Here is a 12,423-nt window from a genome sequence, read left to right on the forward strand (position 1 = left end):
GGAGAGAATCCAGGAGAAGGTGGGATTGGGAGGAGCAGGAGCATTCCAACTTTCTGTGATCCCTACCTGGGGCAGATCCAGCATCCCTCTGAAAAAAGGGAATCTCAGGGGTCTGGCTCTGGGACAGACACCTGAGGCATGGAGGGGCTGGCTACCCCTAGAGCGATGGGACAGGTGGGAACAGTGCTGGATTCATGTCTTGGGGGTGGCTGCCCATGGGGATGTCCCCATCAGCCTCTTTCAGATGGGATCGGTTCTGGTCTCCTCATTGCTCCAGCTGTGTGGGGACACAGCATCAGTCTTGATGGGGACTGCTGGGGTTTTTCCCTGGTTTGAGGGGGATCTTCCATTCCTTCGTCCACTGAGGAAGAGCCATATCAGTCACCAGCTCACAAAGCAGGAACAGGAGTGAGGGGATTTGGCACAACCAGGAGCATCCCAATCCCAGCCATGCCCTCCCCAATGACATCAAGATGTGTTCCCTGTTGGGGCTTTGGGAACAGAATTCACTCTGTTGCACAGCAGCACCCCAAGTCACACATTCCCAAGGTGGGGGGCAGGGATAGACCTGGGACACCTCAAAATGATGCATATTTCAGAGAAAGGACAGGGAAGATGAGTTGACTGAGGCCTGGCAGCTTGAGGGGGCATCTCCAGGAGGACAGGATCCCTCTGGCTGGGATGGTGGGAGCAGGGGAAGGGCTGGGGTGGTGCCTTGGCTCCCTGCCCATGGGGATGCAGTTCCCTTTGGGGGCAGCTTGGGGAATCCTGTTCCCACACAGCACTTGTGTGATTCCTTGAACTCCAACTCTCCTTCCTACCTGGCTGCACTTTGAATCCAGAGTTTGGGACAGAAGCAGGTACTTGGAGGAAGCTTTATCAGGAAGATTGCCATGAAGAGGTTTGGGGGGTTCAGCATGGTCACAGGACACTGCCACTGGGGCTCAGTGGTCACAGGATGCTGTCACCACTGTCGCCCGCACCCAGGGAGATGTGCTGAGGCTGCAAACCCCCTCTCCATCCCAGGCACCTTCCTCTGCCCACAATGCCCCAGTTTTCCAGGCTCAGCACGGCTGAGGGCTGAGGCATTTTGGAAGCCTGAAGACAGGCGAGGTGATCTCATCCCGCGGGTATTTTCTTGGCTCACTCTCGGCGCTCCAACGCCTCGGCGATAAGGCTGGGCTGAGGTCAGTGGGAGGGATTGGCATTGCGGAGCCGTGTGTCACCCCGCCGAGCCTGGGACACCGCACCTGCGCCTTCCTGGCTCCACACAGATCCCCCAGACCCTGCTCCGTCCTCCAGGATGCTCCACATGGGAAAAGGGTCCATGCAGGCACCCAAAGGTGCCCCCACCACTTCCCACAGGTCCAGCTGCTAGTTCACCTTCTCACGGAGGAAACAAAAGGTTTGAGGCTTTTCTTACCTTCTGCATTAGAAAGAAGGAAACTCTTCAGATCACTTTCCAAAGGGGTGTTATCAGGCCAGGAGGGGTTTCCTGCTGCCAGAAATAGAGCAGTGTTAAGATAGGGAGGGAAGCAGGATGACACAGGCACAGATAAGGAAGGCCAGGGGGATGAGCCAGGAGAGGAACCCTGGCTGCTGGGGGAGCTGGGCTGGCTCCCTTGGAGCTCAGGTGGGAGCCCCATCCACCTGGGAAAGAACAGGGCCAGTTGGGTCCTTTTGGAGATTCTGCTGCTGGCTTGGTATATTGGAGTGGTACGTCATCCATCCATCCATCCATCCATCCATCCATCCATCCATCCATCCATCCATCCCTCCCTGTGGTGCTGGGCCTGGGCCAGTGTTCCCAGACTCTGCATGTGCCTGAGGACACAGGGACAAGTGTTGTGCTCTCATCTCCTCCCCACACAAAACTAGACTCTCACTGGGACTTCAGGGTTGGTGCCAATTCCCACATTTCAACTTGCATCAGGATTTGACTTGTCACTGGGAAAACTGGGCTGAAAAACCTATTTCTTGAGCTGCCAGGTGCTCCTCTTCCTCCAAGCACTGACTCCATCTCTCTGCATTTTCTTTCCATCCTCTCCCGCCTTTGAGTCTGGCACTGCTACACGTTGGAGATTATTTTTCCCCCCATCTTTTGGGAGATAACCCAGAGGCAGTGAGCTGTGCCTGCAGCCCTGTGCCTGCTATTGCACCAGGGCTGATACCAGAGTGTGATGGAGCAGAAAAACAAGGAGAGGAGGCTGGAGACCCCCATGTCCCCCTCCGCAGATCAGCCTCCCGGCTCTGTGCCAGTCAGAAGATGCCGAGTTCCCTCAAAAGAATGGGAGCTTAATGTCCCGGAGCTAATAAGCAATTTTCCCCTGCACCTGCCTCTCCCCACCGCCTCCCCTGCAGCCATCTGCCATCTCAGGGCCTCTGGACTCTGCACTGACAGCCTGGGGCTGACACAGGGCTGGTGTTTCACTGCTTTGGGGATGGGGGTGCTCAGTGTCCCCCCAGAGATGAGCTGGGTGCTTTGAAAGGGGAGTTTGGCTCCTGATGGCTTTTTCCATCCCTGTGTCCCCCCAGGGAGGTGAAGGGGAAACCGAGGCTGGGAGAGCAGCAGGGGAACATCCAAAGGTGCCAAGCCAGACATGAGCTGGCAGGAATTACTGCACCCACAGGGAGCTGGCATCCCCAGCCAGGGGTGTGTGAAAGAGGGGCTCTGGGGAAGGAGATGTGAGGATGGAGGACACAAGCAGATGATGCAAGAGGGAGGAATGCAAGGAGAGGGATGTGAAGAGGGGATGCAAGGAGGGGGAAGGTGAGGAGGGGGGATGCGAGGTGGGGGATGCAAGAAGGGGGATGTGAAATATGAAGAGGGGGACATGAGGAGGGGGATGTGAGGAGAAAGACACGAGGAGGAATGTGAGATGGGGAATGAGAGGATAGGGGTGTGAGGGGGGATGTGAGGGGGGGGATGTGAGGAGGGGGATGTGAGGAGAGGGACACGAGGAGGAATGTGAGATGGGGAATGTGAGGATAGGGGTGTGAGGGGGGGGATGTGAGGAGGGGGATGTGAGGAGAGGGACACGAGGAAGGGGAATGAGAGGAAGGGGAATGAGAGGAGGGGGGATGAGAGGACGGAGAATACGAGGCGGGGGGATGCGAAGAGGGGGAATGTAAGGAGGGGGGTGCGAGAAGGGGGGCCCGCGGGGGGCAGAGCAGATGGGCCCGCAGACTGGGGGTTGCCCCGGCCCCGCAGACAAAGGCTGGGGCAGATTTACGGCCCGGGACAGCTGGCGGGCACAGCCGCCCCCCCGCCCGCAGCTGCCGCTCCCGCTCCCGAACGCGCTCCTGCGCCGCCGGCGGCCCCGGGGCGGAGCGGGGCGGGCCCGGCCCCACATTCCGGGCATAGCAGAGCCCGGCCCGGCCCCCGCGGCCCCGGGACGCTCAGAGCCGCCGCAGCACCGCTCCGCTCCGCCATGCCCGGGTGAGTTCTGCCGCCGGGACCCCCGACCGGCACCGGGAGCCCCCGATACCGGGACCCCCCGGCTCCGGGATCCCCCCGACCGGCACCGGGATCCCCTCGACGGGCACCGGGACCCTCCAGCGCCGGGTATTCCCCGGTACTGGACCCCCCCCCCCCCCCCGGCACAGGGAACCCCTCACCACTGGGACGCCCCAGACCGGGATCGGGACCCCCGACAGGCACTGGGAACCCCCCGACCGGCACCGAGACCCCCCCGGCAAGGGGATGCCCCTCGGGGAAAGGCCGCCCTCCCGGCACCCCAAACCCCCAGCAGGGATCGGGACTCCCTCGGCACCGGGACCCCCCGGACCAGGACCCCCGGGACCCCCCCGGACCGCCATCCTCCCGGCCGGGACTGGGCCCCCCCCCGGGACTGGGACTCTTTGACCGGGATCGAATCCCCCCCGGCCCAGGGAAGTCCCCAGCCGGGACTGGGATCCCTCCACGGGAAAAAGACGCCCCTCGGAACCGGGACCTTTCTCCTTGGGACCGGGACTGGCCCACCTCGGCACCTGGACCCTCCCGGGGAAAAGACCCTCTCCCTGGCGGGATCCACCCCCAGGGACTGGGAACCCTCCCAGCCGGGGCCGGAACATCCCGACGGCATCTAAAGCCCCCCCGGAAAAATCCCAGGACCCTCACCGGGGCTGGGACACTTCTGCAAGCCCAGGAGCTCCGTGTCCGGGGATGACGGGTCCTGTCCATCTCCCGGCGGCTCCTGTGGGGCCGCTTCATCCCCCGTTCCCGGGCCGGGGCCAGTCCCGGCTCCGTGGGGCTCCGGAGCCATCCCAGCCCCAGCCCCAGCCCCAGCCCGGCCGCGGGTGCGCTGAGGGTGCCGGGGCTCGGCCACCCCAGTGCGGAGGCTGCTCCGCCACGGGCTCCCACCCCTCCGGCACGTCCCGGCCACATTCCTGGCAAACAATCCCGCGTCCATCAGGATCCGCGCCGTCCTGCCCCGACCGCTTCCCAACCCTCCCGTTTGTCCCTCTCGCAGGTGTCCCGGCGCGGCCACTTGCTGTTGAGTCCCCCGGGACGGCCTTTCTCGGGTGGAAACGTGGCTCTGCCGCCGGCACGGACGGACATGAGGACGGCGGAGGACTCGAACGGGACGGTGCTGCACCGCCTGATCCAGGAGCAGCTGCGCTATGGGAACCTGACGGAGAACCGCACTCTGCTGGCCATCCAGCAGCAGGCCCTGCGCGGCGGCGGCGCCGGGAGCCCCCGCTCCTCCCTGGAGAGCCTCAGCCCGGAGGAGAGCCAGATGGTGCAGCAATCCACGCGGCAGGAGCCGCAGGGCCAGGAGCATCACTCCGACCACGTCTACCTGGAGAACAGCGTGTATCGGCTGTGCCCGCCCAAGGGCGAGGAGCTCCCCACGTACGAGGAGGCCAAGGCGCATTCCCAGCTCCTGGCCTCGCAGCGGGGAGCGGCGGGCGGGGGGCCCCGGGCCGAGAACGCCCCTCGCGGGGCCGACAGCGGGGCCCGGCGCCCCGACGAGGCGCTCAAGGACCTGAAGCACGGCCACGTGCGGTCGCTGAGCGAGCGGCTCATGCGGATGTCGCTGGAGCGGAACGGGGCCAAGGCGCAGAGCCCCATCAGCGCTTCCCACAGCTTCCCGCAGCTCTCCCGCCAGCTGGTCCCCCTGCGCGGGCAGCACCCCGAGGGCACGGAGCCGCGGGGACCGCCCCCGGAGTATCCCTACGTCATCCCTGCCCAGGACGCTTACCTGGCCGAGCCCCGACCCTGCTCCCGGGAAGGTGCTGGATTTCAGCATCCTGAGATCAGGTAAACGGTGGCCCCTGGGCTCTGCTTTTGGATGCCTCCCAGGAATGTCCAGGATTGGTGTTTGGAATTTACAGCATGTGAAGGGCAGTGGGGGCCCAGAGCAGCTGCTCCTGCGCTCTCTGGCTCAGGCTGTGGAGGTCTACTGGGAACCCCCAACTCTGCTCCTGTCCCCAGTTCCCCCAGCATGCCCGGGCTTTTCCAACCAGTGATGAAAATCCCATTCCTACAGACCCTGTCCCCTCCCCATGCACCAGAGGACTCTGGGGGTAACTTAGGGGATAATCTAGGAGCTGGAAGCAGCCCAGGAAACAGCTAAATGTGGAATAGATATGGGGCAGGGTGGAAGACAAATATGCTCCCTTCTCCACGAAAACCCATCCCATGGTCCTGAGCTGGGAATGTCCGTGTAACTTGGAATTGCTGCTGAGCAAAGTCTGGGCTGGTGCCAAGTGGTCTGTGGCCCTTTGGCAGCTCAATGCCTCCGGCAAGGCCCCAGGCTGACTGTGAGATGGACATCTGGGGGTCCAGGAATTTGGAAACAACCTCTTCCAGTGTGAAAAATGATGGGAAGAAGGGAATTGGTGGCTCAATGGGAGGACACACTGCTCCCAGCTCTGCTGATCTATCCAGGCAGAGAGCGATAGCATCTCCAGCAGGAAAACCTTCTCCTTCCAGGGAACAAAGAGGGGAAGGGGAGCTGCGAGGAAGATGTATTTATTCTTCCTTGCTCCTATATCATCCCGCAGGAATGCAGGCCCTTGGCGGGCGGCCCGCGGGGAGCGCAGCGGGGCCGGGCCGTGCACAGACACCCTGCCCAGGGCTTTCCAGGAGGGATGTTGGGATGGGATTCTGGGGCAGTGGCACAAGGGGCAGCCAGGCCAGTCTGGTTCCTCTGAATATAAAAAGGACATATCCATAGTTTGGCAGTGAGGACCTATGTCAGGAGCCTTTGCTTTGTCCAGAAAATAAAGAAAATGCTGGCTTCCAAGGTGCATCCTATGCCAGGTTGCCTGCAGCACTCCCAGCAAGAGAAGGGCCTAGGGGGTTGGGAGCCCATCCAGACCCACTGGCCAGGTCCTTGAGGGGTCAGGTCAAGGCATCCCTGCAAGATGGGATTTGTGGTTAGAGAGCAAGCGCTTCCCAGTTCTAAAAACCAGGACAGGCCCTTCCACCTCCTTCGAGGTGACCTGGAGTCAGCAGCGCGTGCTTGATGGGATGCTGGAGCTGCAGCCAGCTCTCCCACCCTGCCAAACCCTGACAGCCTGTCCTCGCTCCCCGCAGGGTGCTGCCCACCCCGGTGCCGGCCGCCTTCCTGCCGCTGTGTCCGGGCACGCTGGGTCCGGCTGGCGTGGAGGCGCTGGTCAGTGCCCAGGCCGTGTCGGCCGGCAGCCGCCTGGCCCGGGCTGACGCCGTCCTCAGGGAGAACGAGAGGCTCCAGCGCGAGAGCGAGAAGCTGCGGCGGGAGCTGGAGAGCTGTGCCGAGAAGGCCAGCCGCATCCAGAAGGTGAGGGGATGAATGGTGGCAGCCCCGTGTCCCCCTCCCCTGCCCAGGGGGATGCTCGACCAGCTGCTGTGAAAATTCACCCCCTTTAGTGATTTAATCCTTTCTCCTCCTCCCGCCGGCGGCTCGTTCCCCTCGGAGCAGCTGCAGAGCGGCAGCCGGGACTGGGGAGAAGGAGCCCATTCTCCAGTGGCCCCCATCCCGGCCACCACAGAAAGCCCTTTGTGTGGCTGTGTACAAGGGGAGGCTGTTCCCTGTGGCTGGGCTATGGCAGAGCCAAAATCTGTGGAGAGACTCTTCCGTAAGAAAAAACACTGAAAAAATCAGTTCCCCCCAAAAAAATATGTGCTAGGGGTCAACTTGGGGTGCACTTGAGCTCCTCTGGCAGCTCAGGTTGGGCTGAGCACCCTGGCTGGGCTTTGGCCAGCATCTCCCTTTCCTTTCCTCATTCCATGAATATCTAACCCTGGCCTGTCCCTTCCTCCACCCCAGCTGGAGAGCGAGATCCAGCGCATCTCAGAGGATTACGAAAACCTCGTCAAGGCATCTTCCAAGCGGGAAGCCTTGGAGAAAGCCATGAGGAACAAGAGAGATTGTGAGATGCGACGGCTCCAGGACTTCAACCGGGACCTGAAAGGTGAGGGACCCCCCTGTGTCCCCATCCCTCTGGGTGCTCAGTGTCCCCCGGCTGTTTCCATGGGAAACCAGATTTTTCCCACTTCCTCCTGCCCAAATCTTGTATTTAAATCTTAATTGGCTTTGATTGTTTTGTACCAGAGCGGTTGGAATCAGCGAACAAACAGCTGGCCAGCAAGACCCAGGAAAACCAGGAGAGCAACCAGGGCAGCGTGGCCAAACTCCTGGCACAGAGTAAGTCCCGGGGGACACCATCCTTGCCCGATTCCCCGTGGCGTCTGCGAGCAGGGCTCTGCTGGAGGAGGAGGCGGGTGTCGGCTCGGGCGGCAGCTCTCGCCCTTCCCCAGGGAGGATGGAGCAGCTCTTGGCGCTGGACTCGAGCCATTAATCCCGGCGGCCGGCCGGCGGCGTGACCCGCATTCCCCACATTCCTGCCGCAGCGCCGGCTCTTCCAGCACCAAGCCCGCACTCCCGCCCCACGCCAGCCCGGCCGTTCTCTCCCTCCTCCCTCCTGCACTTCGCAGCCATGCCAGCCTGGGCTTTTTTGGGAGAAAATGTACTTAAATTTTAGCATAGGGACGTGCTGTTGGTCAGGAAGAATTTCCTCCCCCATTCCCTAAGGTGGCTGGACTCATGCCAGGCAGGTTTCACCCTTCCCGAGCAAAAATTTAGGCTGGAATGTGGCACGTGGAGGCTTTTGGCCATCTGCCCGGGTGGCTGGAATGGCCCTGACCCCCATTCGATAGAAGAGCTGGAGGAAGGGGTGGCACGGCCAGATGACGGGAAGCAAAAAATCCCCGCTGGGTTTCACGGGCCAGCCTTGGGGAAGCCAAACGTCTGAGATTTGCGGGGTTCCCTTGCAGACTATGAGCACCAGCAGGAGAAGGAGAAGCTGGAGCGGGAGGTGTCCCTGCTGCGCAGCGCCAACGAGGACCAGCGGCGGCGGGCAGAGCTGCTGGAGCAGGCGCTGGGCAGCGCCCAGGCGCGGGCGGCCAAGGCAGAGGCCGAGCTCCGGAAGAAACGAGCCTACGTGGAGAAGGTGGAGCGGCTGCAGGCAGCCCTGGGGCAGCTCCAGGCCGCCTGCGAGAAGCGGGAGCAGCTGGAGCTGCGGCTCCGCACCCGCCTGGAGCAGGAGCTGAAGATGCTGCGGGCTCAGCAGGTGGGTGCTGGCGGCCGCGGTGGCTCCGGCGGGACACGGCGGTGCCGCCTCCTCCCGGCGCCTCCTCATCCTCACCGGGGCTTTGTTTTGGCCGCTGCAGAGGCAGGCGGGCACCGCCAGCGGGGGGACGCCGGAGCTGAGCGCCCACACGCTGTCGGAGCAGCTGAGGGAGAGGGAGGAGAAGATCCTGGCGCTGGAGGCCGACATGACCAAGTGGGAGCAGAAGTACCTGGAGGAGTGCACCATGCGCCAGTTCGCCATGGACGCCGCGGCCACGGCGGCCGCCCAGCGCGACACCACCCTCATCAGCCACTCCCCGCGGCACTCCCCCAACAGCAGCTTCAACGAGGACCTTCTCCTGGCCAGCCACAAGCACCAGGAGATGGAGAACAGGTAAGTCCCACCTTGCCAGAAGCATTTAACGCACATCAAACTTTCTCTGGGGTCTGGTTGGGCCGCGCATGGATCCTCCTCTCCCTATCCAGCTCCTCTTCCAGCTTCTGCCTTTCCTGCTCTCCAGGTTGAAAGCCCTTCATGCCCAAATCCTGGAGAAGGATGCTGTCATCAAGGTCCTGCAGCAGCGCTCGCGGAGGGACCCCAGCAAAGCCCTTCAGGGCTCCCTGCGGCCGGCCAAATCCGTGCCCTCCATCTTCGCTGCCTCCGCCGCCCCGAGCTGGCCAGGGGCTGGCCAGAGTGACCGGCCATCCGAGGGCAGCTCCCGTGGCAGCACAGGTAAATAGGGACATCTGCCTGCTCCCTGTTATCACTAGGCAGCGGGGACCTGCTTGCAATTTTCCCCTGTGGTTTTGGAGTTAGAGAGCGTGGGGAGGGGTGATTCCTCCAGGACCAGCCAGCAATCACAGAATCCCAGAATGGTTGGGGTTGGAAGGGACCCTTAAGCTCATCTTGTTCCACCCTTTGCCCCATGGGCAGAGACACATTCCACTAGACCAGGTTGCTTCAAGCCCCATCCAACCTGGCCTTGAAAACTTGAATCCCTTGCCTTGAATCCCTAACAGAGTCTCCTCCAGCAGGCAAAGCCACCGCTGAAGGGACAGCAGTGTCCACGGCCCTTCCCCTGCCATCCCACTCGAAGCACGGCAGTAAGGATGGCAGCACGCAGACAGACGGGGCGGCCGGGAGCAACGGGCAGGGCGAGGGCACCGGAGTGCTGGGTGAGTCCCCTTGGATGCCACAGGGCAGGGAGTTGGGGTGTCCCAGCCACCACGTGGGTTTAGCATCCCTGGGATGGGTATTGCACAAGCATCAGCAATTTTTTAAAGGCATTTTTAAGGCCCCAGTTGAATTGGCTGGGTTCAAATACCTGTGAAATCCCTGTAAATCAATCCCTTCTTTCTCTGCAGAGAGCTTGGCCACTGCCAGAGCCCCGGACCTGTCTGACATGGTGGAGATCCTGATTTAAGGCCACCCAGGGCTGCACGGTGGCCCCTCCACCCTTCCTGCCAGCACGTCGGGATGGAGAAGCGTCTGGGAAGGAGGGACCGAGCCGGGAGCTCAGCAGTGTCCCCTCAGCCAGTCTCGGCAGTGACTCTGGGCTGTGGGAGGGTCACTGTCCCCCCTGGGGCCCACAAGGGTTCCCGGCTGCGCAGGGCGCGCTGGAGCCCGGAGACCCCATGGTGGCTTCATCCCCGTCCCAGCTCCATCCCAGCTCCATCCCCATCCCAGCTTCCACCTCTGGGTTTTGGCCACCCAGGTGCTTGGCTTCTGACTGGAAAATCCCTCTCTGATGGCCTGAACTGTACCCACAAGCTGAAGTCTCTGCATGAGGGCAGAGCTGGGAGGGATCCTCTGTGGGTCCCATCGGCCACCTGGATCCACATGGCCGAGCCAAGCCCTGGGAACACCAAACTTCCACCACCTGCATCCTGCCCCTGGGTTTTCATCATGGGCTTCGTGATGGGGTGACAGTGAAACAAAAATGACAATGGAGGGGATGAAAGGTTGAGGTGAAAGGCTCCGAGGATGCCAATGGAGGTGGTGGGATGTGCTGCCCCTCTCCTGGCCACATCCCATGGCTACAGGCAGCTGGCTTCTGCCATAGCCAGCGCCAACATCCCGCTCCTCAGAGCTTCCCATTCTTGCCCTTCGTGTAAATATATATATTTTTCTTTATTTCTATCCCCTTTCAACGCGTGCATTTGCTGGCCAACTGCATTTTTTATTTTTCTCTCTCCAGACACGTAAAAAATGCGTTCGGTTCTCGTGCATTGTTTACAAAATGGAAAAGAAACAAAAAATTATGAAAGAGGAAAAAAAACCCCAAACCCCATGACTTAATATATTTTATATTAATATTGGTATTTCTTTTTAAGTATTTTTTCGTGCTGTGAACTTTTTTCCTGCCAAAGACGACAAGTTCTCGTTTGTGCATTTTAAGTTATCTTTAAGTATTTAAACATAAACCTGGCTGTTTCGTTACGCCGCCCTATACCGAGATTGCTGTAGCATTCCACTTGGTATAACAATATTTTAATAAAAAAACTCAAATATTGATCCATGGATTCTCTTTTCTTCCATGTAAGGTGGAGAGATGAAGGTGCTGCCAGGGGAAGAGGGTGTGGGATTGTTGATCCCCTGGTTCACATGTCCTTCCCAGCTCCCCAGGGCAGAGATTTGGGGTGCAGCTGCATGGGAGAGGGGAAAAATGCTCAAGAGCATTTCTGCATTCCCCAAAATCCCATTGGGGATGTCCCCTTACCTTCATAAGGGAAAAGGATGGAGTTGCCTAAAAGTGTTGATGTCATTTCCCTCCTGCTCTGGCATCCCTGCATCCCTGTGTCCTTGGTTTCTGCATCCTTGTGACCCTTGCACCCTGTTGTCCTTTATCCCTGCATCCCATAACTGCATCCTGATGGGATCCTCCTCCTCTTCCTCACAAAGCCCCTTCCTGCCCTCCTAAGCCCCTGCCACAGGGACTTCCTGATGCCTTCCAGCATGGATGGACCTGGTTCCCAATCTCTCCTTGGCTTTGTCAGCCATCTCCAAGCCCTCCCCACTCTGCCTGGCTCCTTGATCTTCCAGAAGACCAGAAGTTTTCCAGGTGTTGGACTTTTCTTTTTGATGACTGTGGTGTTAATGCTTCCCAGGGAACATCCCTGGGGACTCTGCCATCTTCAGCCAGGCCAAGGCTTTCCTTTGTGGCACCCCTTTGTGGCACCCCTGGGAGCTCATCTTTGTTATCCCACTGTCCCTGGGGACCAGCAGCTCTTGTGCTCTGCAATGGGGTTTAGCTTGGATTGTGCAGAACAACAGCATCAGAAAACAGTTTTGCTGCCAGCTCTTCCATGGAATTATGGAATCATGGAATCGTTTAGGCTGGAAAAGCACTTTAAGGTCATCAAGTCCAACTGTTAACGCAGCACTGCCAAAGCCACCACTAAACCATGTCCCCAGGTACCACATCTACATGTTTTTCAATACTTCCAAGGATGGTGATTCCATCCCTTCCCTGGGCAGGATGCCTTAGGACTCCATTGAGGATCACTGGTCTCGGTGGGACAGTGATGCTGAATCCCAGCTGAGCCCCAACCTTCTCACTCAGGAAGAAGTATGGCTAAAAAATGAAAATCTGGGTCTTTCTATGGCTGTAGGACAGGTCCCCATCGCTGAGGAGCAGGTTAGGGAGACTCGGAGCAGTGTGAAGCTTGGAGCCGGGATCCTCCTTGCACCTCTGGCTTCTCCTGGGTGTTGCAAGCAGGGAAATCAGCTCCGCCCATGCAGAAGGCTGAGAAGGACCCTGAAACGGGGCCAGGGATGGGAAGAACAGGGTGGGAAGTTCACAGGGAACTGCTGAGGTTGGGAATATGTCCAGGGGATCCTGGCGGCCTCCAGCCAGGGCTGTAC

The 12,423-nt window shown here is 60.2% G+C and overlaps 1 protein-coding gene across 3 annotated transcripts; it reads left to right on the forward strand.

The window, feature by feature from the left end:
* The first annotated feature begins 3,391 nt into the window (after positions 1-3,391).
* Positions 3,392-11,066, forward strand: AMOTL2 (angiomotin like 2). Of its 3 annotated transcripts, none has more exons than XM_083868513.1 (10): positions 3,392-3,439; positions 4,473-5,263; positions 6,545-6,767; positions 7,257-7,401; positions 7,542-7,634; positions 8,264-8,559; positions 8,660-8,952; positions 9,080-9,291; positions 9,579-9,734; positions 9,924-11,066. In XM_083868513.1, the coding sequence occupies exons 2-10, from the start codon at positions 4,560-4,562 to the stop codon at positions 9,980-9,982; spliced, it is 2,181 nt and encodes a 726-aa protein (XP_083724639.1). In that variant the 5' UTR covers positions 3,392-3,439; positions 4,473-4,559; the 3' UTR covers positions 9,983-11,066. The 3 variants fall into 3 exon arrangements, with proteins under 3 accessions (XP_083724639.1, XP_083724640.1, XP_083724641.1); XM_083868514.1 differs by having other exon boundaries at positions 9,591-9,734; XM_083868515.1 differs by having other exon boundaries at positions 9,594-9,734.
* The last annotated feature ends 1,357 nt before the right edge of the window (positions 11,067-12,423 follow it).

This window comes from Zosterops lateralis (genome assembly GCF_965231275.1).
Source record: "Zosterops lateralis genome assembly, chromosome: 10".
In the NCBI taxonomy this organism is placed as follows: domain Eukaryota; kingdom Metazoa; phylum Chordata; class Aves; order Passeriformes; family Zosteropidae; genus Zosterops; species Zosterops lateralis.